At 38.4% G+C, this 27699-nt stretch overlaps 1 protein-coding gene across 14 annotated transcripts in view; it reads right to left on the reverse strand.

Annotated features, from left to right (window-relative positions):
• The window catches only part of UTRN (utrophin), a 457676-nt gene that overhangs the window by 110574 nt on the left and 319403 nt on the right, over positions 1–27699 (reverse strand). For all 14 annotated transcript variants that reach the window (XM_074368225.1, XM_010965836.3, XM_074368224.1 and 11 more), the window contains 2 exons: positions 25882–26038; positions 2140–2269 (listed from right to left, as the gene is read on the reverse strand). In XM_074368225.1, the coding sequence (XP_074224326.1) occupies positions 2140–2269; positions 25882–26038 (287 nt within the window). The remainder of the gene's footprint in view (positions 1–2139; positions 2270–25881; positions 26039–27699) is intronic.

Genomic DNA, 27699 nt, shown 5'->3' on the forward strand with positions numbered 1-27699 from the left:
ATTATTATTCAGCTTCTCCTTGTTCTATTCCCTCCAACACTGAGTACTTTCAGTAGCATCCCATAAGATAACTCATGTTCAAACGCTATTTCTGATAGCAGTTGTTCATAAGATACGGTAAATAACAAAGCATGAAAGCTATTATGGATAATTTTCTTTCATTTACGTTTAGCAACAGGTATAGTCAGATAGCATTACACAAAATAGTATCAGGAAGGGAAAAAGTATGAAAATTGCTAATCATTAAAAAAAAAAGCCAAAACAAAAAAAAATCATAAAGTTAAATTGACATGACTTTTTTTCTTGCTTCCCAAAGATGGTCTATGAAAATGTCCTGAATGTAACAGCAAAACAGGAGCTCAAAAAGCAATATTCTTTTACCCTTTAAACTGCCTAACCACTGAGGAAGGAAATGTATAGCAAAGGGAAACTTCAGTCATATAACATTCTTCTACTGCTATGAAGTAGCTGATCATAAAAATGTTTCCTCTATTCTCCAAAAAGTACTGGGGAAGCAAGGAGATGAGGAAAGCAGATTTAAGGTAGACTTTAAATTGGATAAGGTGATGCAAGTGAACTTCTCATTTTTCTTCCAAGCTTAAAAAAATTAAAACAAAAACGAGTGAAACAGCGCCTTCTTCTTGCTGTATTAAGGGGAAATGCCCTGTCTGACGTTCCAGGTCCTCTGTGATCTGAACTAGACGGCACATCACAGCTCCTCACTCCTACCTCCTATCCAGGCACAGCCCCTGACACTATCCGCTCCCCTTGCCCCCCAAGCCTGGGCGCTCTGCCTCCCCTACCCTGACTGCTGGGCTGCTGCTCCTGTGATCCTGCCCCAGCGTGGTCACTCCTCTTCCATGAACCTAATCACTGCCTACCCACACCTGAGAGTGCCCAGCATTCAAGTCATTCAGCCACCTACCGTGTGTATGTGTGCTGCGTGCACACGTGCGTGTATATATAACACGTGTATAACAGAGTACTCAGAAGGCGTAATTCTCCAAAGACAAAAATAACAGTCATGAGTGATTTGCAGATTGTAAAAGGTGGAGACTCAACAGTGACTTAGGTCCCCAGTGGCTAAGTGGAAAGACAGTGAAACCACCAGCAGAAAATAAAAACCAACATTAGAAGAGATGATAATTGTGCTGTGTGTGTCTCTGGGTACACACACACACACTCACACACAAAACTAAGTTTAAAGAGTCAAGAAAATCATGATTCTGATAGGAAATTTATCCCCATTGAAGTAGAGCTTCGCAGAGAAAGGCTGAGGAGGAAAACGGTTACTTTCCAAATGTCTGATCCTGTTCCAGCTACAGGCAAAGCGTTTTTCAACCGCACTTCCTTGACAAGAAACAAATTACACTGGACACAGCCTCAGGCAGTCTTTCAGGTCTGCTCCTACTACGGAAAGTGAATGATGAAAAAAGACCCTGAATGGCATGTTTATTTTTTAAAATGCATCAGAATGCTTTTATGCCAGCAGTGAAAAATCAAAATCAAGATATATGTTGGCCCTCAATTTCATCTCTTAAATCTACTATGATTTATTACTATTTGCTAGTAAGGGAAATACTGTTCCAGTTTCAATCCAAAGTACATAAATAGTTATTATGCTTAAACACATTTTGTTGTCTGCTTGTAAAAGAAAGGTGCTTCAGTGTCTTATTTAAAAAAGTAATCTAGAAAAAGACAAGTTAAAAAAACTTACTTTATAACTATTAAAATAATGTATATGCTTACCCTTATATTTTAAATATCATTCTCCTACTTACAGTTATTTATCATGTAGTTTCTTCAAATACAGCAAATGCAATTTTTTATTCCTTAAAAAATTATTTTAATTACATATAATTTTTAATAAATCAATTTTTCCAGTTAATTTCCTTTTAAAATGATATTGAAGTATATAGGCACTTTATTTTTTAATTAAGGATCTAGATATTTATTAAATAATAACATATTTGACTGAAGTAATACCTAGAAGAAAATTTTAGTATCAGATCCTGAAATACTATAAGAAAATTTTAAGATATCAGGTCTGGAAATGCTGTAAGAAAATTCCCTAGTTGATTTTGGTGTTTTGTCCTCCTCGCACGTGTTTTCGTGATGTACTAAAGAAACCAGTCTCACCTGTTTTGGATTGCAAGTTTCTTCTTGGTTCTTCAGGGGCCTCAATTGGCTGATCAGCCAGGAAAACTCGAGCTTGGTCTATAGCATTCAGGACAGAATACTCTTTCTCCTTTAACTCACGTCTCAGTGCCTTTGCAAAGAGAAGCAAAAGTTGAATTGTAACCTAATGTGTTCATCAAGTCATGGAACATCTTCAATTAGACCACTTCTGACCACACTTGTTAAGGGAATGGCTAACCACCAGCATTTAAGTGAGGTTAGAAGTGGAAATGCAAACTTTACACATATGAATGATGAAACATGAATAAAAGCAAAAAGATGATTCCTGTAGAACTTGTATGCAAAAAAGCCCCCACCCAAACTCCAAAACTTTACAATATTCACCTAAGAGAAATTGCTACAGTATATTTGAACTTAACACAAAATGTACTTTGAGGGTAATCACTACTGTCAGATTGCTACAGTATAATGGCCTGATCTAAGATGCTTTTTTCTTGTAAGACTGAGTGACAGAAAAAATTACATCCAGTGGTACAGAAAGAGGCAATTTCACAAGTAGTAATGAGATCCTCAGAAGTGTTTTACATTCTTCGGAATATATTAAGAGAAAAATTAAGAAATAGCAACAAATTAAAGTACATGAAATCAAAACTAAACCAAAGAGAACACATAAAAGACAGTCTCCAATTATCTTAAAAATACATTCCCTCTCTCATGCTGAGACAATTACAATTCTTCCCTTGTGACGCTTTTTATGCAAATCTAAGCTTCTCAGAACAGTTTGTCTTTAGCACTTCTGTTCTCTTAAGTAGGGTTAAACTTTCACCTCTGCTCCTATAAAATGTTTGGTGATTAAGACTAATTGACTAGGGTTTAAAAAACAACAAAATTCATCCACTGACTACTGCAAGACAACAGTAAATGAAGATTTTTCTCATGTGCTATTTTAACACTGCAGCTACGTCAAAATTGTTCTTAATATTGTTATCCTATTAAATTATACACAAAAACACCTACTGGTTCTAATATTTTGCTTTTAATGCAGTTCCTTGGCAATGCATCCTCAGCAATATTTTCTAAAATATTACACTCTAATAGTATTTTAGAATCAACAGAGTCCTTCTGAACGTAAGTATATTTTTAATATCACTTGATACAACTGTTGGAATGAGAGGGTATTTGAAGGCTATACCCTCAATTTCCACCGTAAATAAAAATAAACATTTAAAAATATCTAGACATAGAACAATCTTATGTAATAAAATGGAAACTAGACACCAGAAAAATACGGGTAATGAAGCTGAAAGAGAAGATCACAGGTGGGGAGGGATGAAAAGGACAGGAGACCAGTAGAAAGAAATGGAGTAACAGGATGTTTTCTGTGATATGCACTGTAAATATTATTTGACTTTTAAATTGTGTACAATCATCATTTTGACTAAAATTTTAAACTAAAAGAATAAAAGTGCACAACAACAACAGCACAAACCCACAATTTAGACACAGTAATAAAATACAGGATACGAGATGAAGTAAGTCTTTCTCTAAAACCCACAGAGACATTTACATGTCCTTCCTAGCATCTAGATAACCAAAGCCTGACTGTGGAGATGCAAGTCAGTACATCCCCAACTGTCACCTGGGAGTATGAAGGGACTATGTTGAGGGGGAAAGAGACAACACTTCCACCATCTCGACTTAAGACATGTATCTTGTGAAGAAATCCCAGCATGAGACATTCCAGTGAGACAAGGTGATCTCCTGACATTTAAATTTTCTGATACACAGAAATAAAAGATACACAAGAGAAGTGGGAAGAACACATTTTTAATCCAGAAATACATACATATATTACAGTTACAGGTCTTGAGCCAATTCCTTTAACTGAGATTATTTTGTTGTTAGAGCAAGAAGATCCAACGTGAAAATCCATGAATGGAAATACCCGTAGTTTGCTTCCTAAACTGTCTAGAAATATAAAATACTGACATGAAAAAACATGTTGTTTCAAAGATTGCAGTGAAAAACGCTGAGTAATATAGCAGAATTACTTCTAAAAATTTGAGTGGTCAAGCGTACTTGACCCCAAAGCCCAAATTTAAGCAGTGAATGTGGGAGCAGTAAAGATTCTTAAAATCATGTGCAGGGGCTGTGCTCGAGATCTTCTTGTTGAAAGAGAAGGACCAGGAATGTATCTATTTAATTCAAGCTGCTGAAGAGAATATGAAGGAGCTGGGAGAACACGTCTTCAGTCTGGGTTTTCAAGCAGGATGAAGAATTCACAGACACTATCTAGGGACTCAGTACAAAGGAGAAATCAGGAAACACCCATAAGTGTTGATATGGAAGGAAATTAAAAACTGAGAGAAGGCAGAACACAGAGGAACGTGACTCAGAGAAGAGCAGAGGCAGTACAGGTCCTCTGGAGACACAAAATGATGATGGGGCTTATATTTCACACGAGCCCAGATCTTATGGTGGAGAAAGAAAATTATATGACCTATATGACACAGAAACACAGTAATTCCTGCCTGGCAGTTCTAGACTATTATTAGTCTGCAAAATGTGCTTTGGAAAGGGATATGGGGAAGGGAGATGGCAAAGGAGTGATTTGTCTTGAAATTATCTTTAGAATTTCAAAAATCCAAATGGAAATATATATTTGTCTATAGAAAGGATGCTGGGGAAAACTAACTTGTCAATTTCCTCGATGGCTGGAATTTTATCAACTTAACGCAGATGCTCTGACAAGGGGAAATTTCACTCGCTGGCAGTGGGCTCTGCCTGGAAAGCTCCTTTCCTGGATGTTCACAAGGCAGATTCCCTCATCCCACGAGGCCTCCTCAATAAGGCTTACTCAGCCACCCTCTTGAACATAGCCTTCCACCTTTCCTGTCCCCTACACGTCTCATCCCCAATGTTTCCCATACCCATTACTCTGCTTAATCATTTGTGTATTTCCCATCAACTTCACACACTTATCACCCTCTACTCTGCAAGGTAGGTATTTAGTTATTATGTTTATTGTTAGTTGTCTGTGCCTCTCAGGTGAATGTAAGTGTCACAAGGCCAAGGACCTTTTCTGTTTTCTTTGTTTTTAACCGTGGTAAACAGGCACCCATATCAGTGCCTTGGGACCTACTAGAGATTAGAGGGCTCTGGAATGCTTCCTGGTGGAGGTGGTGTCTAAAGGCTCTGCAAAGAGAGAAGGGTACTCCCAACAGAAGAAACTAACACTAGAAGAAGAATAAGAGAGTATGACGGCATGTGCCCCCATGGAGCCACAAACATTCAGTGCAGATAAAACCGGAGCAGCTAAGGCTGAAGAGGGATGGTATCAGATCACACAGACCACTGCATGGTGTCCTGAGCTCCTGAGACGTAACCAGTAATGGGTGCTGGGAAGTCACTGAAGAGCTAGACATGGACAAGGTGGTGGTGGTGGGGAGGCTGTCGGATTTTATATATATATATATATGTGTGTGTATATATATATATATAATATATAATATTATAATAATATATTAAAGTAATATATAATTTGTGTGTGTGTGTGTGTGTGTGTGTGTGTGTGTGTGTATCACTGTCAGGTCTTGTATATTCATAAAAAAGAAATCTGAGTCTGAGAAAGCCCCATAGGTCTGGAGAACCTACTTTCCTTTCGGACCACATTAAACCCCAGTGCTTCATAAAACAATCCTCTCTGCTCAGGGTGTTGGTGGGGTAATGTCTCCCAGACTCCTCTAATATGCCAAGGAAGGTAAGAAGAGAAGGCAAGTGTGGGCAGGTGGGACCCATGCCGAATAAGTAAAAGTATGGGGCTTGAGCTCTAACACCAACTCAGCACCCAAATATTCTAGGGGACAACATACATTTAATATCTGTACATACTCTATTTTGCAAATTAATTTTGTTATTCAATTTGTCCTATTTCAATTATATTTAATTGCATGTCAGAAATGAGTTTAACTTTCAACAGCACTACACATATAATCATTTCACCACCCTTTACCTCTCAATTAGACATAAAAGAAAACCAGCATTTCCTAACCACCTGGTGAACATTAATGATAAGATAATTAGACGCCAACAGAGTTGTTTTGTACACAGAGCTACAAAGCGACATTCAGCTTTCGGTTCCAATGTCACATGACTTCTCCATGGGCTGTCTTAAATGAGTATAACATAATCTAATTGGAATTTTTTCCGTTTTAATGGCTTTGTATTTTCATTCAAAACAATTCTGTTCTCAGACAATAACAAGTATTGGCAAGGATGTGAAGAGCTGGAACCTTCATACACTGCTCCTGGAATGATTAAAATGGTGTATCCGCTTTGGAAACCAATTTGGCAATCCCTAAAAATGTGAAACACAAGAGTTACCATATGACCCTGCAATTCAACTCCTAGGCATGCACCTAAGAGAACTAAAAGCATATGGCCACGTAAAAACCTGTACGTGAATGTTCGTAGCAATATTATTCAAAATAGCCAAAAAGTGGACACAACCCTAACATCCAACAACTGGTGAATGAATAAACAAAATGCTGTATATCCAGCCGATGGAATCCAATTCAGCAACAAAAATGAAGGCAGTGCTAATGCATGTCACAACATGGACTAACCTCGAAAACATTATGCTAAGTGAAGGAAGCCAGACACAAGCGCCCATTATTATGAAATGCCCAAATAGGTAAGCAGGGAGATACAGAAACTAGATCAGTGGTTGCTTAGGGCTGGGAGACTGAGGGAAAGATGGGGGAGTGACTGCTCTTGGGTATCACGTTTCTTTGGTGGGTAGTGATGACGGCTGTACAAACTCTGAATATACTAAAAGCCACTGAACTGTTTCACTGTAACAGAGTGAATTTTATGTTAAGGGAATAATATCTCAATAAAGTTACTAAAATAGAATAATTCTGTACTTTTTCCCCCCAAAAGTCCTCTTGGTAATCTGTTTATTTATTAACCTCTGTCCCCACTCATCTGCAAGGTAATATAGCTCATCCTGTATATTTAGTGTATCCCCCACCTCAGTGTTTCCAGAGCACATCCTATTTCTCTAACACAGCTCATCCTGATACATTGTGACCATCATCTGTCCCCTCCATTATATTGTCAGTTCTTCCAGAGTAAGGCTTGCCTCTGAATCATTCAAAATACTCAGTGCCTGCCTAAGATACATATAGAAAATGCTCAATAAATGCTTGGGGAACAGCAAATAAAAAAAGGAATGCTTTCAAAATTAATTACTACAAAGGATTCTAAAATATGACCAAGCAAAATATACCAAAGCACCCCAGGTCTGATTATCCTAAAATAGAATAATTGTTGGATTTCAGTTAGCACCGGATTATCTGAAGTATCTACTTTGAAAATTATCAATAAATAATTTCTGATGCAAAGTTAATTTTCTCCTACCATCCAATTCAGCTAGTAAGTAGTTAAGTGTCTCAGCTTGCTGTTGGCCATTGTTCTATTAATAGCAAATAAACTTTTCTCTCCCTAAACAGGGAACTGATCCCACTGAAAGGGGTGACATAGGCCACTTCATCTTCCCTCGTTTTTCCACGTCCTAATCCATGAGGTAACTACATAGGGTATAATCTCAAAACGAATGCAGTCATTAGACTGAAGGTAGCTTCTGTTGTCAACTATTGTGTATCAAATCCATCTAAAACATCCTGGCTTAAAACAACAACAATTTATTTTTCCTGATTCTATGGACTGGCAATTGGACCAGCTCTCTGATGGTGCCACGGGGAATTTCTCCTGAAGCTGTAATCATCTGCGGCTTGCATGGAATTGGAAGTCCAAGATGGTCTTACTCACATGCCTAGAAATTACTGCCGGCTGTTGGCTAGAGCACCTCGTTTCCCTCCATGTGGTCTCTAATTGCCCAGTGGGCTGGACCAGGCATCTTCAACATGATGATAAGCGTTCCTGAAGGGCAGAGTACAAACTGCAAGATCTTTTAAGACATTAGCTCTAGAACAACTCTATCCAAAAGAACTTTCTACAATGATGGGCATGTCCTAAAACCATGCAGGCCAATATGGTAACCATAGTTATGTGTGGCTATTTGGTATGTACTTGAAATATGATTAATACAACTGAGGAACTGAATTTTAAATTTTATCTAATTGTAACTGATTTATATTAAATAGAAATGGTGACACGTGGCAAGGGTTACCATATCAGACAGCACAGCTCTAGAATCTGAACATCACTCCCACCACTTTCTATTTTTTGGAGCAAGTCACGAGGCCAACACAGATTCAAGGGGATGGAGAAATATGGTTCATCTCCTGATGAATGGGACCACAGTATCCCTCGGCATAGAGTCTTGGATCCAGAGAGGCATGATTCATTATTTTAACAATTTACCACACAGGAGAAGGGGGAAAGTGAGCGCTGGGTAGGCATGGAGTTGGCAATATTTTATATAAGTGGTCATGAAGGCATCTCAAAGCAGTGATATCTGGAGAATGATTTGAGGTGAGGGAGCCACCCATAAGAGGGAGATGGGCAAAAGAGCAATCTAGGCAGAGGGAGCTGTATGTGCAAAGGCCCTGAGGTAAGTGCTTGCCCAGCTTAGCAGAGTGGCACTGTCAGAGCTGAGTGAGTGAAAGATAAGGCAGACTACTTCTATAAACGTATTTTATATCCTGAAAGTTAGGGGGGAAAAAGTCCTTGCGGTTGTTAGGAGAGGTACCTGGTAAACACACACTTCATACAGCAGACTCCTGGCTACGTTGCTGAATCAAGCCTGGCCTTTAACCTAAAAGTTCCCTGTGTGGCAACCCATCCCAAAGCTTACGCATTTTTCTCTCTGGTACACAGATGGAAAGACCCTAATCCCCCTTCTCAGATGACACATGTAAAATGAAGCCTGAGCCTAGAAGCAGCAGACCATGATCAGCTGTAAGAAGGAGGAAGATACAGAATAATTAAAAAAATAAAATTGAAATTGTATTTTAGAAGTTCTGTGCTCTAAGGTGTTTACTATCAAGGGAGAGAGTCTCAGCTACCCAGAGAGTCAAGACAAATAAACAGGAAGGCACGATGATTGTCCCATGGCATAAGAAAATACTCAACTTCTCTGCCATCCCAAGGCGGCAGGAAAGTGTGTAAGAGAATTTTCCAACAAAGATTTCCACCAAAATAAAAACTTCAAGACAGACATCAAATTCATACCATTTATCAGGAAATATGCCAGGCACAAGAGAAGACAGCAATTAATAAGCCTATGATCTCAACTCTTAAGTAACTTACAGTCTAGAGAGAGAGGTTAGTGCCACAGACCTGGGGAGTGGTACAGAAAGGGCCCCGAGGAAATACACAGGGGAGGGAGGGGGTAGGGGAGGGGGTCGCAAGCAACCTTCTCAAAAATATGTAAACTGTGTGTTGAAAAGAAATTGGAGTCAGATTAAAGGTAATTAGAGGAAGAGCAATTCGAGAAGCAGAATAAACAGGTGAGGTAGTTTAGTCTCACATTGTTTTCTCCATTCAGTAGCTTCTGCACACTCATGAAACCAAATGAGGTCCTGGAACGTAGATTAAAAAGGCCTGATTCGAATATCAGAATTTAACTACTGAAATCAGAGTGTCCATTCTCAATAATTTCTATGAACCCAACACCCCCTTCAGCAGAGCTCACTTTCCCTCCCACTTCTCTCCAGTGGCTCCTGGTGTTTCCAGGAGTGTCAGGCAGCAGAGTAAATCACTCCTCAGTCGACTCTAAGTGTCCAAAGAGAAATTTTCAATGATCATCCTGAAAGGTCGGGGACCATTTCTCCCCCTCCGCTATTAGTCAGTGGGAAGGCGGGGGATTAGGGGATAAGGAGGTATAAAGAAGTGACCGGTGTGGCTTAAGTCAGTCTTGCGAGTCAGTTAGCTGCTCTTCATTTTCATCATGAGCGTGGCATTGCTCGCTGTGACGGCTGAATCACGGCCAAGCAAACAGCAGTAATATCAGTTGTTCCTGGCAGCACTGACATGGACAGGATCCTACAAGCCTCTTAATGTGAAAGCAGGGTCTGAGAGAACCTGGAGAGAGGAGGGGACTCCCTGCCATCCCCTTCTGTCCTCAGCTGGGAACTTGTCCCCCTGGACTCAGAAGAATGGCCAACATCCGGTGCGAACTAAGTCCTGGGGTCATCCCCTCTTCTTTAAATCGCAACTGCCCCCTCTCCTCTCTTTAGTCTAAAGCCATCATCCACACTGGCTCGTGTCAAGCGGCAAAGTTCGCTGAAATGCACTTTTCTTAAAATTTTCCAGATCACACTAAAATTATAGATAAGCTAGATCCATTTGCTCTTCTGCTTAAAACCCTCCAATGGTTTCCTGTTGCACTTAGAACAAATTCTCAACTTCCTGCCAAGATCTGGACCTTTCCTATTCTCCCAACCACGACTATGAATATACCCTCACTTCCAGCTTCAAAGTCCTTATTTCTGTTCCGAGAATAAGTCAAGCTTTTCCTGCCTCATGGCCTTTGCAATCCAGAAAGCTTTTACTTCAAATCTTCAATGCCTGGCTCTTCCTCATTATTTAGATCTCAGCACTTGGTGTTATTTCTTAGGTGAACGGATGAAGAAATGAGTAAACTGACTTGAAAGAAAATGTTGGAAGGAAGGAAATGTTTCAAGGAAGGAAAATCCTGGGAAATGCGAGTAGCTCATATGAAGCTGGTCTGTAGAAGAAAACAGCAGAGAATAGCTCTGAGCAGTGAGGGAGGGGATGCCATCTCCTTACAGCCCATCCCAGAGGAAGTTACTTTTCAAGACACAGTATCTGGGTGTTTTCTTAGCAATCTCACTGATCCTCACTGGTCAAAGTCAAAGAGATCCACAAGGGTCATCCTTCTTGACCCTTTAGGGGGTCAGCTCTAATACCAACCTCACCATCCCTGTGTATAAACATCCCTGTGTCCCCGGCAGAGCCAGCCACCCTCCTCCGGGCTGCTACAGCACAGGCATCTGCTTTGCTAGAGCGTTCACCACGCATGTCTGTACGGGCCTCTTTGCAGACCTGACTCTGACACCAAACTGAACCCTCTCAGAAGGCTCACACTTATGCCCTGGAGGGTAGAGTAGAAACTCAGTGGATTTGTGTATGAAAGAATCAAGAGGCATTTAAAATAAATTTTTGTGGTATAGTAAAACCAGACATAGATTTGCAGCCAAAAGACTTGTGTTAACAATCCAATGCACACCACGTGGACACACCCTTACCCATCATGCACCTTTGAATTTGTCCCATAACTTCTTCTCAGGTTAAGAACAAAGTCATTCTATTAAATTCCACAGGTGAGATAATGAACGTGAACATATCTGGAAACTATTCAGTGCTGCAGGATAACCACTTACTACAAAGATGATGCCAAAGTCTTACCATCATTCTCAGCTCTTCTCCTAGACCGAGTTTTTTTCCTGAGCCTCCATTCATTGTTACTTGTGGAGGAAAGTTCTAGCTGTTTTCTCTATAGCTTTGGATGAACAAAACCAGTGCCCAAACCTCCATTAGCAGAAACAACTGAATTTAACTCTTCTAAGGGGTAAATTATTTAATTATGAGAAAAGTAGAATTATGTGTGCGATCCTTCAAGATTAAGGCAAAATGTTTGGTAGGCATAAAACTATGTTGCAAGACTCTTATGTTACTCCAGAGTCTTAGAAGGCAAAACAAATAAATGTAGTGTCTGTCTGTGAACTGCTCTGTTCCAGAATAAAACAGCAACATAAACCTGTGTAGTGATGAAAGTGATCGGCCGGATTATATCACTCACATTAATTTGGTACAAATATTAAATTTCTTTAACTGACCAGTCCAACAAACAGTGGACTTTCCCCCGTCCTTTTAGGCACGCCTAAATCAAACACATCCAGCCGGTTCTCTCTCCCTCCTTCTTCTCTTTTGGAGAGAACCTAAATCAGGCATCCTAAAACTGCTTTCTAAATTCCCATGCTGACATGAAATATCAGCATTTTAATGCTAACAATACAAAGTCCACGGGCAAAAGGGATAAAAATGAGAAATCACGGGCAAGGGTACAGTGAAACTTTCCTTTCATGCATTGGTGGAAGCAGAAAATTGGTTCAATCATTTGGGAAAGTAGGTTGGCAATATATCAAGAGTCATTACTATGTTCATATTGTGTGAAACAAGAATTTCACCTTTGGGAATATATCCTAAGAAAATGATCCAAAAAGAGCTACAAACACAAAAGTTTTCATTGTAACATTATTTATGATAAAGAAATGAAAGCATCTTAAATATGTAACAGCTGGAAAATATTTAGGCTTACTACAGTACAGCTACACTAGGGATCATTAAGTAACCTTGGAAAATTATTGTGAAAACGACTACATAGCAACGTGAAGAATTAGGTATGATGTGTATCTGAGTGAAAAGACAGGAAAAAACTATGTACCCTACTAAAATTGTGTGAAAGGTGAACATGCGAGAAGAAAATAATGCAAAATCAAAATGGTTGTATTACAGCGGTGAAACTATGGCTAGTATTTTGCTCTTTATAAAACTGTAATAAATTATTTTCATCATTAAAAATTATGCTTTTAAAGAAGAGAATACCAGATGGAATCAAGTTCATTTATAACTGAACAAATTACTACTTTTAAAGAACAGCATTATTAGAATTTCAAATGTGTTTCATAAGCATACTTTTTATATCTGTAACAGCCGTAGAACTTTTCCATTGTGTTAATTCAATGACCTCTCTGAAGCTAGATTTATGTATAAAAATGTAATACATGATAACATAGTTATTAAATGGGAGACTCCATATGGTTAAGCTCCTCTATGTTTGTAAGGGATCTTAACTCATGTAGCTTATAAGGTGTCAGTGTTCTACACATGAGAGAAGCCCACACGCTGGCAGAATCTGGCAGAACTCAATCCAAGAGGGTAGAACTATAAGCTATATTTTAAAATCTACCTCAATAATCAAAATTATGCCAGTTCTTTTTCCCCTCATGAAAAAAATCTCTCCAACTCTTATTTTGAATATTTAAGCAGTATTAAGACAGGGAGAAGGTAACCTCTTAACTGACTACGATGTTAAGGCATTAAAGTTGGTGTTGAGCAATTTTCTTACAACTTCAAGTGTGTTATGTAACTGAAATTATTTCTAGCTCTTGAGAAAAGATCATTGCTTATATTTCTGTCAGCTATTATCTTTATTAAAGATTCAGCTATCTAAAGTAGAAGTATTTCCAAAATGTAGTTTTTTTTTTTTTTTTTTCAGAAAAGAACAAGTAAAAAAAGAATTACAGAGAGATACGGAGGAAAAAGAAACATTCATACCAATAGACCTGTTATTTTGTGGTATACTTCATTCACTCAACATTCAACAAATATTGATCAAACCTAGGAATGCCAGAAGTATAAAGACACAGTAGAAAATAAATAAGTGGGGGAGGGAGGGAATAGCTCAAGTGGCAGAGCTCTAACATGTATAAGGTTCTGGGTTCAATCCCCAGTACCTCTTCTAAGAATGAATGAATGAATGAATAAACCAATCAACCAACCAACCTAATTACCTCCCCACCACCAAAAAAAAAAAAAAGTAATAATGTTAGATGATGATAAATGCTATGGGAAACGAAAAAAGTGGAAGATAACAGGAGAGACTCAGAGCACTGGGACGGGGATTGTAATTCAAGTAGAGAAGCCTAGATAGACTTCATTAGGAAGCTGCCACAGAGCGGACGCTGGAAAGCAGTGGACAGTTGACCATGTGGATATCAGGGAAGGAGCATTCTAGGCAAAGAAGACAGCATGGTGCTGTGACTGAAGGCACAGCATGGCCGAAACCACGTGCAAGAAAGAAAATAGTAAGGATGAAATGAGCAAGGTTGAGCGGGAGGTAGGTCAGATCATGGAGAGTTTTGTAGACCATTGTAAGAGCTGTAGCTTTTATTCTGAATTATATAGGAAGTCACTACAGAGTTCTGATTTATCTGAATAGGAATACTCTGGCTGTTGTGCTAAAAATAACCGACAATGTAATTGTAGCTCTGAACAGCTGGTAAGAGGTAGTCAGATTCAAATTCTATGCTTTGAACACAGAACCAATAAGATTTCCTAACAGAATGAATATGCAAGAAAGATAAGACTGAGAGTGATTACTTTTTACCTAGTAATTAGAATAGAATTCCATCAGTTGAAATGGGAAAGCTAGGTAGATCAAGTTCAGGAATTCACTTTGGCCATATTAAGTTGGAGATGTCTTTTAGCTTTCCAAGTGGAGACGGTATGTAAACATGGAAATTTGGGAGTGGTTGGCATAGAGATAGCATGTAAAGCTCATCAGGAGACCAGACGAGTTCAGGAAGGAATGAATATAGAGAAGCTGGCATGACCTGACCCCTGGGTATCCCATTTTAGGAGGCTGAGGAAAGAAGGAAGAACTAGCAAAGGAAACTGAGAAGGAGCTACCAGTGAGGTGAGAAGCAAATGAGGACAGAGTAATACACTAGAAGTCAAGTAAAGAGATGGAACAGAAGAACGGTTAGTGAGAAATAGGAAAGGGAGGACCAAAAACGGTCACAACTCAGCCAACACCAACAAACAGAGACATATCAGCTATAATGAGAGGCATGTAACTCAGAGTCGGGGCTCAGGATGGCTTACTTGCTTGACGAGAAAAAGGATGCTTAAAGTAAGTTTTAAGAGGCTTTCATTATCGTAAAAGTGTTGTTTTTACGTATGTGAAAATATACATTAATGTTTTTCTTCCTGATGCAGGCAGCTCTGGCTATGTAATTTGCACAGCCCTGTGCAAAGTCAAATCGCAGCGTCCCTTGTCCAAATACTAAGAACTTCAAGATGGTGGCAGCAAAGCATTAAATCGAGTACAGGGGTCCTTGCAAGGGCAGAACCCTGTGTGATTGTGATTGCATGGGACACACTTCCAAGAAGCTAGCTGTAGATGCAAAGCATCTGAACAACAAACAGAAGTATTGCTGGTACAGCAGGCTTCCTTAGCTTTTGGTTTCAAAAAAAGCATTTAACTGCTTATTGGAGAATGCAAGCAAGGGGGAAAAATGATACAAACATAAGGAGAATCTGTTAGAATGTAATTTACTTTTCTCCCGATTTGCTTTCGAAGCTAAATCAGCATATGTGGATTCCAAGTTATTATAGTATGACAGCAAAAAAGGGCAGAAGAGTCATTAAATTTGATAGCACTAATAAAACTACATGAAAAAAGGGAAAGAAAACAGGCTTACTTTTCACTGGTATGCGGACGAAATTAAAAAAAAAAATCTCCATAGTACTTTAAAAGTTTTGGTTAAATGTTCCTAAATGAACATTTAATATATAAATTCATTTTGGTTCCACCCTATTGACATAAAAAATGATGCCTGAATCAGAATACTAAGTATGACTGCTAAAATTATGACAGGAATCCTCTAGGTTCTCACAGTAATAAAATAGTATTCTTCTCTACACTTTTAAAACTATGTGCACTCATAAATGTATTCCTTTATCTAGCAAATATATTCAGTGTTCTCTACTCTCAGGCACTGTATTAATGCATTAGGTCCTGAGCTTGTGTTTTCTTTCTCTTTCAGCCTTTCTCTAAATATAATCAAAGAGGGAGGTAAGCAGCATCTCTTGCTCTATCGCATACAGCAACTTTGGAGGATTTTTCCCTCCAGGAAGTTGACAACGTTCTTCAGGTCTCTTTGTAGCTCAAAGGCTACCTACTTGCTCTGTGGAGCCTTTCCAATCTTCCAAGTTCAAATAATCACGATTCAATCTGTCTCTCCCTGGCTGCGTGTTCCTACTCACATTGCAGTGCTTCTGAGATCTAATGTAGCTACTCGTTTTCAAGCCTCCGCTGTTAGGTGCTGAAATCTGTGACAGCAGAAACAGTCCCATGAACTGATGTACGTTCAGCACCTAGCAAAGTATATCGCAAACATCAGGTGCAACTTAGAAGTCTCCTGAATGAATAAATGAACAGTTAGAGAAATGAAACGTTGTCTGGGCCACATATTCAAGGGGTTGAATAACGAGGTGAATTGCATTGCTTGGTTTTACAGACCTCTGCTTGCCTACATCTGCTGTCCACTCTTTAATTTCACCACTGGAGAGTGACCATTATTAGGCTGCCTTGCCTCTCCCTGTAAATTTGGATATTCTATGGCCCTTTGGGGTGAGGTTCCAATTACCCGTATCAGGTTTGGGAGACAAATCGACTGCAGTCAACTGAACGGGGTGCGGCAGGTAGGGGCAGGCTCACTTAGAGAATGACTGCTTTAGGTCTTCCCACAAGCCTTGGCTAACAGACCTTAGGGGGCTATCTGTGCATTTGATAAAAGGAAGTCAACATAGGTGGCAAAGGCTGAAGGGAAACTTGGAAAATACTTTAATCAATTTTAGAAAAGGGCCAATGTTTCACATTAAGTAAACATAGCAAGACCTTGAAATCACATGTTTGCAGGTGGAGTGTCAGATTACTTTAGTAGGGAGAATAAACACACACACACACACACACACAGGCTAAATTTAATGGTAAGGTGTTGCTATTTAAAAGACAATGTTCAAATTTGTTATTTTAATGAATAAGCTTGCAAGTGTATCTTAGCAATTCAGTTTAAGGCCCCAAAGTCCTGACTCTTATATAATGAGATTTGAATATAGGAATTAAATTGGGTTAAGCAAAGGACAGGGTAGCCCAGAGGGGATGGAAAAGCCTATAAGATATTATACCTGAATCATACAGTTTCAGTTATTCTTGGTGATTTCCTTTTCTAAAGTCAAACATGCATTATATTGTAGATAGGATGTTACAGCGCTGTTAACCATCCTTCCAAAACTTAGTATTTACATTGTTAGGAAAATGAAGTGCAAATTGAATAGCAAAAACTGTATCTGTAATTTTATCCAATCTTAAAGCATCTGACTTAAGTAAATTCGTGACATTATAAATGAACGCTATATACTTTGTAGGTGTTTTCTAAGTAATTGTTGATTGAATGATAATTTCACACTTTTGAAGATGAAGCTGCATATAAGTGACTTCATTTTCCAAAAAACTTTTTAAATGATACTAGAAATTTTTGTCATTAAATGGGAAAATTCAACCCTATCAATTTACTCTAGAAGTCATTAGAAATACCCTGTGTTTTAAAGTTGTAATTTATTTTGACATTTGAGGGGATTAAATTCGTGCCTACATGAGAAAAATAACACAAATGTGTTGCTTACCAAACAGATACCTATAAAGTTTGGAAGGTGATTCCTGTCTAATTTAACAGATTAATGCTAGAATGTAATGGTGAGCTAATTCTGCTGGTCTGTATTAGATAGTAAATATCATATATTAGTATGGTTTTATTTAATTAAAACAGCTCATGTAGCCTAGACAGTTTTAAACAAAACAAAAACAATCAAAGCTATCAAGACAGATTCTCAGCAATTTTGGGAAGTGAGATCAGCCAGTACATTTACCGAGAATTTACTGTGGGCCAGGTTCCATGCCAAACACTTCGCCATCAAGACCCTCTGACTTACAATTATGATTTAACAAGTCTGCCTTTGTGATGTGTTGTTAAAACATTGAACAAAGTATTTACTATTGTTGCTGAAAATCTATCAATGTTCTGAGTCATTGGTTAAAACATCCAAGAAAATACAGGTATTTAATTAAGGGTCCAAAGTATATTGATGGTTCATAACACCAGTTCCTGTGACATTTGCATAACAGAAGGAAAAGACGCCAATCTGTGAGTCACCATTTCACTATGTAAGAGAGAGACTCTGAGCTGAGCCTGTGCTGTGGGGCTTTCTGCTTGCTCACCGCCTAGGATGACTACATTTTCCCAGCAGCATCAACTTTACTAACTACATTGGTTTTCTGCTTTGTTTCTGTCCATAGAATGTTTGTTACGTTTTGGAGCCCTATTTTGCCATGCTTGGTTTTCTGTTTTTCACATTTTGTCTATGATTGCTAGATGTCTGAGCGGACGAAGTGCCTCAAAGCATGACCTTATGGCATCCTTTTAACTGGCAGTCTCAGAGTCATCACCTAAACATTTAAATGTACAACATCCCTTCTGGACACAGCCACAGGCATAGAGCATTTAGGTACAGAAATGACTAAACTATGTTCCTGAAATAGAGGCTGTGCCTTATTGCCCTTTGACATTCAGCATCAATTTCAACTTATAAGTCATTCCATGAATAGTGGGGGTGGGTTTGGGTGGGGGGGATGGACAAATGGATGGACAGATGATGAAGTGATTGGGACTGACATTATCAAAGAACAGTAATGAAAAGTATCATTAATCCATTAATGCACATATAAAAGACTACAGTACAGAAATATATATGGCACTCAGAAAACTTTGTGAGAATTTATGAATTCCCAAAAACCAACCCTGATGTACCTGAAGTGACTGACCACACTGATCTGAGACACCAGTGTTTCTTACCACCTGCAATGGTGAAAGCAGACTGGACCCAGGATAAAGTCATGAAAACGTAAGATAATGTATATTATTTGTGATCTTTAACTTATAAATTATGAGAACATTCAAATATTGCCTTTAAAGGTAATTAGACTCATGGTTAACCACGTGTAAGTTACCGATCAACCTTTAATAAGTTAACTAAAGGCAGTGCATACATATATGTCTTAGGGGCTTGACCTTTCCATGCTTTCTTTCCTTAAGAACAGGAAATAAATCACCTCCCAGTCTCTAGGCTCATATCTTATATTTAAGATGCTTTTGTTGTTTTAATGGCTTCATCCAACTTTTTGATGAGTCTAAGTCTTTTTAAGGCATCAACAGACTAAAGCAATAAGCATATGTTATGATATCAAAACTTACAGTGCCCAAACATAACGAATCTAAGGAAACATACAAAATGCAGATGTGGAGCGACTAAGATAAAAATATACTATCAAATAGAAGTCCAGGTTTAAAGAATAACTCCAGCAGCTAGTGCTTACTGAGCACTTACTGTTTGTACTCTGCTAAGTGGTTTGTATCTACTGATGGTCAGATACAGGACAGAAGAGACTGGACAATAGGCCCCCAAACCTAGATTACAGGGTTAGTGTGCAGAGGGGGTAGGAACTGAAGGCGAGTCTACCTAAGTCCATATGCTAGGTTCAACTTTGTACAGATAGGCCCAACATAAGGTTCCTTAGAACAGAGGATAACACACCACTATCCAAATGAGAAGAGCCGAAGAAAAGTTTTCAGTGAACTTGACCATGGAAACTGTTGAGGATGTGGGTTAAACAGTCCGATGTCTGCTTATAATTATTTTCTTCAAATTCTCGTATAACTCTGACATCAGATTTTGACATCGCCGGAAGCAACTTTTGAGTCACCCAACCATTTCTAGCATGTAGTGATGCCACATCCACCTAAGGTATTGAGACACAAATTTGTTCTTTTACTTTGTATATAATAATGTCATCGGGAATTTTAATGTAAAACCTAAGTGCTAATTAAGTGTAGCATCAGCACAGGTGGTTTTTAGATGCACCTGGTGGCAGTGCATTTGTCTCGTCCATAACAGAAGGACACGTGATAACACTTTCTAAACTGATCTTTAAAAGACTTGTGTACAATGGCATTTAAGATTTGCATTTATGAGATCATATCTCCTGGAATAATGAACAAATCAGCATGATATTCCTTTGTCTCTTATTTTTTTAAAAAATCCATCTGGTAATCTCTGACATTCTAATTTAGCATGGCGAGATTATGTCAAATTAATTCAACTTCTCTAAATAGTATTGTGTGGTTCAAAATAAAGTAATTTAGACAGCCACCAGTAAAATGAGACAATGAGTTAGAAATCAAATCAAGGTTCCCCATCTTTCTATGGGGGAATTTTAGAGAATAAACTATCTTGCCTAACCTTAGTATCAAGCCACTTAAATGTTGATTTTCATTGTCTTAACTACGTACTTTTAAGTCACAAGGCAAGAGTTCTTTGACAGTAAGAGGGTTTTTTAAACTTTAGTTTCACAATTGAAGAACTAAAATAGCAAGAAGTCAGAAAAAAAAATAGTTTGTTATAATAGAAAAAAAAAAGAGAAGGCTAAATGCTAAATTTAATGCTAAACACAGCTTTTAAAAAATTAGTTTAAAATTATGTTATGTTCTGTTTAAAGCTAACCATAATGTTGTAATGAAAGAGAATTCTACAATTCCTTAAGGAAAAAAGATTGGTAAGAAATGTTCGCTTGAACTGAAAACATGCCTGAATTATAACCAAGGGACCAAAGTCGGGGGGTTAGAGAAACGGCTGTCTAGGCAGACCACCAGAGATCGGGGACAGCAAGGTGTGGCTCACAGCTCAGCGACAGACCTTACTGGCAATGATTTTTCATAGCACAGAGAAGACACAGGAACTGTAAGTTTGAGGAGGACAAACGTAGGCTCTCCCTGTCTGTAGGCTCCACGCAGATAGGTGCTGTGTCTGTTTTCTGTACCAGTGTGTTGCTGGTATCTTAGACACTGCCAGACGCACACTTAGTAAATGATAAGTATTTGCTGGAAGTGAGGGAAGGAGGAAGGAAAACTCAGATATTAAACCACGTACCTCTCATTTTCCTCCACGATTAATAAGGGGATTGGACTAAATTATTTCTGGGGCCCTTTCAGTTCTAGTCACTGATAATTTTAATTAATAAAATTCTAATAGCACATACACATACACAAAATAAAGATTTCCCCTGACCAAAAAAAAAAAAAAAAAAAAATCTGAAGGCCAGGGAAAAACATCTCCAAGGACACAGGAAAGAAAAATTCTGCCTGAAAAATAAAGCAGCCACATGTACCCTGAAATGGATTCTGATTTTAAGAAAAGATTAAGGCTAAATTAGAACATTGGCAAGGCGGAGGGTCTATCGCCGACTATCCAATGTCTATAGCTGGAGAAGTTCAGTAAGAAAGGTAAACAATTACGGGTAGGTGTCACATCTTTAAATATTGCCCGAATTGTAGTAACGGATAGTGATTCACCCTCATTGTAAGAACTTATAGCAATTAGAAACACTACTCTTGGCAGTTGGGAAAGAAGGTTACTTTTGACAGAATTGGACTGTATTTGGAGATAGGATTTTTAAAGAGGTAATTAAGTTAAAATGAAGTCATTCCTTAGGGTGGGTGTCCTTATAAGAGAAGACACTTTGAGCAGTTTTAAGACACAAATACCTACAGAGAACACACCATGTGAAGACACAGGGAGAAGACCGCCATCTACAAGTCAAGGAGAGAGGCCTCAGAAGAAACCAACCCTACTGGCATCTTGATTTCCAACTTCTAGCCTTCAGAGCTATAAGAAAATGAACTTCTGTTGTTTAAACCACCTATATGTGGGTTTTCCTCTGGTGGACCTAGCAAACTAATACACATCTCTACAAACTTGACTCTAAAATCTATTCCATAATTTATTTCTCCTAATTAATTCTCAAAGTTAAATGTGAAGCTTTCATCGAAACATTAATAATACAAAACATTAAGAAAGCCTATAGTTTTGGATCACTGATAAATTGGAAGGCAGACTATGACAGACCATAAAAAATACATTCTAGAATCTAGAATCAACATGAACTGCTACCAAGGACTATTTCCAGTGAGAATATAACAATGAGATAACACATACTCAGAAACTCCATCTGGGCTATTCATATACACCGTCTAGTACACAACTCAGAAAGTTAAAGAAACACAGACTGTTAAATGGAAACTCTTCACTTAATCATAAGAAAAACCCCTCAGCGGTAGTCTGGATCATGCACAATGTGCTAAGTGATGGCAACTGTGATAAAGAAGTGACAGTAGCCTGAGAAAATTCTAGAACCAGGCACCAAGAATTCTAGAAAGAAGGGGTAATCTGTATCCCCCTTACACTATTCCTCTCCCTTATCCCTAACCAAGCAGATTTTGAGTAGTTTTAAGACTGGAAGGATTAAAGGAACATGAAAACATCATCTTTACATCAGAATCCCAAATTGTATCTTCATTACCCTTCCTTCTTTAGTCATCATTTTGACATCTGGCTCTTTCCTGGTGGTGGGGATTTTATTACCCACGTAGACGACCCTCCCACTACCCCAACCTCTCAGCAACTCGACCTGCTCTCCTCTAAGGCCTTGCTCTCTACTCAACTTGCACAGCTCATTTTCACAAGAAGACACTGGATACTGCCATAAACAGTAAATGCACCCCTCCATAAATTCCATTTTAGCATTCCATTGCTGCCCACCACCTGCTTTCGTTATAGAACATGCCCCCACAGTTCCACGATTTGAACATGCCCCCACAGCCCCACAGAAGAACTGACTTCCAACATCATTTTACTATCCCTCATCTCTCCCATAGCCTCACATCTTTCCTTAGGCAGCTTCAATCCCTTATGCAATTGTTATACAACTCTCCTGTACTTCTACAACTCTCCTGCCCCTCTCTTCCTCCACCACATTTGCTTGCCCTGATGCAACTCTCCAATGAACTCCTCACCTTCACTGGAGCAACTAAACATGGATGGCAGAAAACATTCACAGTGGCTGTTCTTCACACCCACTTTCTACCAGTCTACCTTCAACCATACCCATATAATCCACATTTCTTCCTGTTAAAAAGGATGAGCTATTTGCCCTCCTACCTAACACAAACGTTCCACTTGTGCACTGGGGTGGGTCCTACCCCATCACTGTTCTTACGTCGTACCCTCTCTTCTCTATCACTGACCCTCCCCGCTTTACACCATCATTCCCATCAGCGTAGAAACATGTTGCATTATTCTTCATCTTTATAAAACCAATAATTGATCCCACATTCTCTCTCCAGCTACTTCTCATTTCTTTGCTTCCTTCATTGTAAAAATCCTTGACAGAGTTCTCTATGCTTCTTCTGATCACATGCTTTCTTGAATCTACTCTAATCAGGTTTCCAACTTCACCATGCCACTGAGGTCACTCTTGTCAGGGTCAGCAAGACCATCATTAGATGGTCAGTTTTCTGTGCTCATCTTATTCTGCCTCACAGCAATATCTGACCCTTGTGACTACATCTTCCTTCACGAAACACTTTCTTCTTTGGTATCCTCGACTCTGTCCTCTCTTGGTTCTTCTGCCCTCTGGCTCTGCCTTCTCAGTCTCCTCACCTACCCAGCCTCTGAAGGCAGAGTGAGTCGGGGCTCACACCTTGGAATTCCTGACTCCCTAGACCATCTCATCCAATCCCATGGCTATTATATATGCTGATAATTTTGACCTAGCCCTGACCTTTCCCTCAACATCAGACAGGTATAGCAAACTGCCTAATAACCATCTTAAGCTTAAAATACCAGAAAACAAACTCTTAAATCTCCTCCCCAGTCTGCTCACCCAGCAGTTTTCCACGTCTCTCTGAATGATACTTCCATTCTTCCATTTGCTTTGTGCAAAAACCTTTGACTTCTACTATGACTCCCTTCTTCCCCTCATAGCCCACATAGCTAGTCCATAAGCAAATCCTGCTGTTATTTCCCAATATATTCAGGAACCAATTACTTCTTACTATCCTCACTGTGGTAACCTTGCCCAAGTCATTACTATCCCCCAGCCTGGATCACTGAAATACGTTCCTGACAGAACTTCTCTACATTGTATTCTTCATAATTTAACCAATAATGACTATGTAAGTCAGATCACAGCACTATAATTATCCAACCTTTCCATGGCTTCCCATCTTACTCAGAGCAAAAGCCAAAGCCCTTACAGAGGTCTTTCAAGGACCTTTGTAATCTGAACCCTTCCCATTCATCCCTGAACTTCAACTTTTACCTTTCTATTTGGATAAACTGCTTCAACCATACTAGTGTCCATGCTAGTCCCCAGATACATCCAGAATATTGCAGCCTCTCTGGCCCATGTCTTTCTGTTTCCCTTTGCCTAAGATTTCTATCCCCGATGACCAGCATTACTTGTTGCCACACTTACTTCAGGTCTCTGTTAGAGTCATCCAACTTGTGGCTCTTCCCTAACCTTCTCCACATAGAACAGCACCCCTGCTGCCTATACTGTCCCATTCCTCTCTCTCTCTCCTTGACCTTGCTTTCCTTTTTTTCATGCCACTTACTATCATGGGACATATGATATATATTTACTGCTTATTGGTCTAGTGTCTGTACCACTACTCAGAACCAGGCAAGAACTTCGTTAGGTTCATTTGTTGATTCACTAGTGCCTAGAATAGTCCATGGTGCATATTCCGCACTCAAATACTTGCTGAATGAATGAGCTGCTATTATCATCAGCATCATTATCAGTGATATCTTTATCATCTAAATGCCTGAGTCCAAAAGGTTGAAGCAGAGCAACTGTACCCTAAGACAGAGTGAAACACAACCTAAAATGGGGCAACCTCAGGGAGGGGAGGGGTTAGAACATGGCAGCACACAGTAGAAATGCTGACGCGCACTCTACTTGTTACGGCCAGAAGTAGGAAATCATTTCACAGCTCAGGATTTCAGTTTTCATCAAAATGGTAGCACACGGTCACAAGCACATTTTATTCCTTAACAAAGCACTTCTGTTAGAAGAGCTTTGTATTATTCTATCTCGTCACTACTACCTGAATCCTCAGAAAGGGAAAGCTAAAAAAAGGGAGGAGAAATGTGACTTTCTTAACTCAGTAATTTTAAATCTTTTATCATTTTTTTTGCACATTATATATACCAAGAATATCTCCCCCCACTTTTTTTTTTAATCTTAGAGCTATTCCTCTATTCAAATAGAAAGAGAAAATTTACCCAAATGGTAACTTGAATAACCTGGTCACAAGACTTCAAAATGAAGTAAATTTCAGGGTCTTATCATTTTGAATTGAAGCAACTTATCACATAGACGACACCTTCCTTTAGACACAGCATGTGTTACTGTCTGCTGGTTTTTAAATGGGAATTGAATTCTAACATCACATTAAAATATACAGATTTAGAGTAAGAACTTGCATTGCAGGTGAAGAATAAAAAAGTATAACAAAACAAGCTTATGTGTGATATATGAGAAAATGGGTATGAAAAGATATTAAATAAATGAATGGAAAGTTTATGAGGCAAAGAATTAAAATAATACAAGGGTATAAGAATTAACATTCAGTATATCTACTTTTCAGAGTGAGAGTACAAATTTGCATAGAGACAGAGATTTGAACAGAATAAAAATATAACAAACAAATGGCCTAAGTTCAGACCAAAAAAACTATATGACGGTTAAAAACAATGGTCTTCATTCACTTTAAGACTTAAATGTATTCTATTTTCTTACTAATACAAGTCATTTTTCTCACTTTCACTTAACAAAAACAAGATAGTTTGTAATTCTTTATGACTCTAATAACTTCTGAATTTAAGGTTAACTTACAATAAAAGTTTTTTCCAATATAATATATTAACATTTTAAAATCTATTAGAAATAGATTAATTTCATGATCAGCTAAAAGCAATATTATGCTTTATATACCTGCAATGCTTTAAAAAGCTTTAGTTAAATATAAAGAGAAAATTTAATTTGAAACAAATGGGAGGAATGCATGCAATTTAAATAACATGCCTAAATACTGAGAATTAAAAGCAGAGGGAAAGAAAAAACTGTCATAATCGATTCCACTCACATATGTATTTTATTTCAAGTATTCACGTCACCAAAATCAAAATGAATAAAGAAAAGGCATCCACCATCTGCGGTCAACTTACTTTACAATGATCGTGTTGGAGCTGTAAGGCTGGGACGTCCCCTCCAATAGGCATTTGTTTTTTAAGCTCTTCATCTTTCATATTCAGCCATTTGATCAGTTCTTCTAAAGATGTCAGCAACCTGTTCCACTTCTCAGCACTGGCCTCCAAATGGGCCCTGTTGAGAGATAACGCTGACCACATTTAGACATTTGAAATGCATCCAATTTTTTTTTTTTTACCTTCCGTTAGTCTAATAATCTTGTATGTCCAACTAATGTTCACATCTAAGAAAGAGGCTAACACTTGGTTAAAAAGATACATATTTCCTGTAAGAGACAATTCTTCTGAATAAGCTAGAATATTCCAAGGATATGTTGGTAATATCTGTTAACAGTAAAAACATATACCTCCACACCACAAAGGTATCAATATGAGGCTTTCAAGAGGAATGTCCACAGTATGATGTAAAATTAAGCAAGTTTTAGCAGTTTATGCATAGTAATATATACATTCAAATGTAATTTTGTTTCTCATTTCATCACTATAGACGAAAAGAGGGAAAGAGAGAAGAAAGAAATTATCTGTGTGTAAAATGTTTTGAAAGATACATACCATATGTGGTTACTACTGAGAATACAATAAACAATTTTAATGTGCTTTTGTAGTAATTGAGTATTTGCAACAGGCTCATATTATTTTTCTTTCTAAAAAAGCCAACTTTTTAGGAAAAAAATTACTGATGTCTTGATTTCTCTTGCACTCAAATAAATTACTGAAAGCACACTTACCTCAAAAAAGTTGAAAACCTATAAAGCATTGCTCAGCTAGAACACTATTTGGGTTATAGCTGACTGATGTCCAGTGACAAATGTCCATTGTGAATAGGAAACAACTGGGCAAAAATCACTGAATGCAGTACTTTATACTTTGATTCAAAGATGAGGTCTGTGTTTTCAATAATAATTTCTGATTTTAGCACAGAAAAGTACCTTCAGATTCTTAAATTATGAACTTCATGATCAGGGAATGACGTTTAGGAAATACATTTTTTTTTTTTATGTGATGAAGGCTTCAATAACAGTAAAAGCCTTTGAGAATAGAAGTGTAAATAAGGGATAAATTGGGAGTTCAAGATTTGCAGATACTGACTGGTATATATAAAATAAATAGACAAGCTTATACTGTACAGCACAGGGAACTGTATTCAGTATCTTGTAGTAGCTTACAGCGAAAAAGAATATGAAAACGAGTATATGTATATCCATGTATGACTGAAGTGTACACCAGAAATTGACACAATAGTGTAAACTGACTATACTTCAATGAAAAAAAAAAGAGTGGGGAAAAAAAATGTAAATAGAAGACACATATGCTAGTGGTTCCCGTTAGAGCTTTGGAGAAAGCACACTTATCCAGCCTCAAGCCCACACCACGTGAATTGGATCTGAAAAGATGGATCAGTTGGCAACAACTCCAGAGACTTAAGGAATCAGTGTTTCCATCTTGCATCACCCCAGTGGACAGACCATGAGTGTAGACCCACATGCTAAACTGGATGAAATGGAATTTTCTTAATTGTCCATGACCTTTCAGAATGAGAAGGGCAAGGCTGGTGGAGACAGACATAAGCCTGTTACACAACAGCTTCCAAAGATTAAAGATTTATGATAGCAAAAGATGACTCATTTGGGGCAACCCCAGGTATAAGAGACCTCTGTTGAGCGTGTTTCACATCCTCTCATACAACTTTCACCTTAACTTTGGCGTACGATCCCCACTTCCACAAAACTGCTCCTTTATTGAGTGATATGAAACAAATCAGCCAAGCACAGCCAC

Source organism: Camelus bactrianus, chromosome 8, assembly GCF_048773025.1.
Source record: "Camelus bactrianus isolate YW-2024 breed Bactrian camel chromosome 8, ASM4877302v1, whole genome shotgun sequence".
In the NCBI taxonomy this organism is placed as follows: Eukaryota; Metazoa; Chordata; class Mammalia; order Artiodactyla; family Camelidae; genus Camelus; species Camelus bactrianus.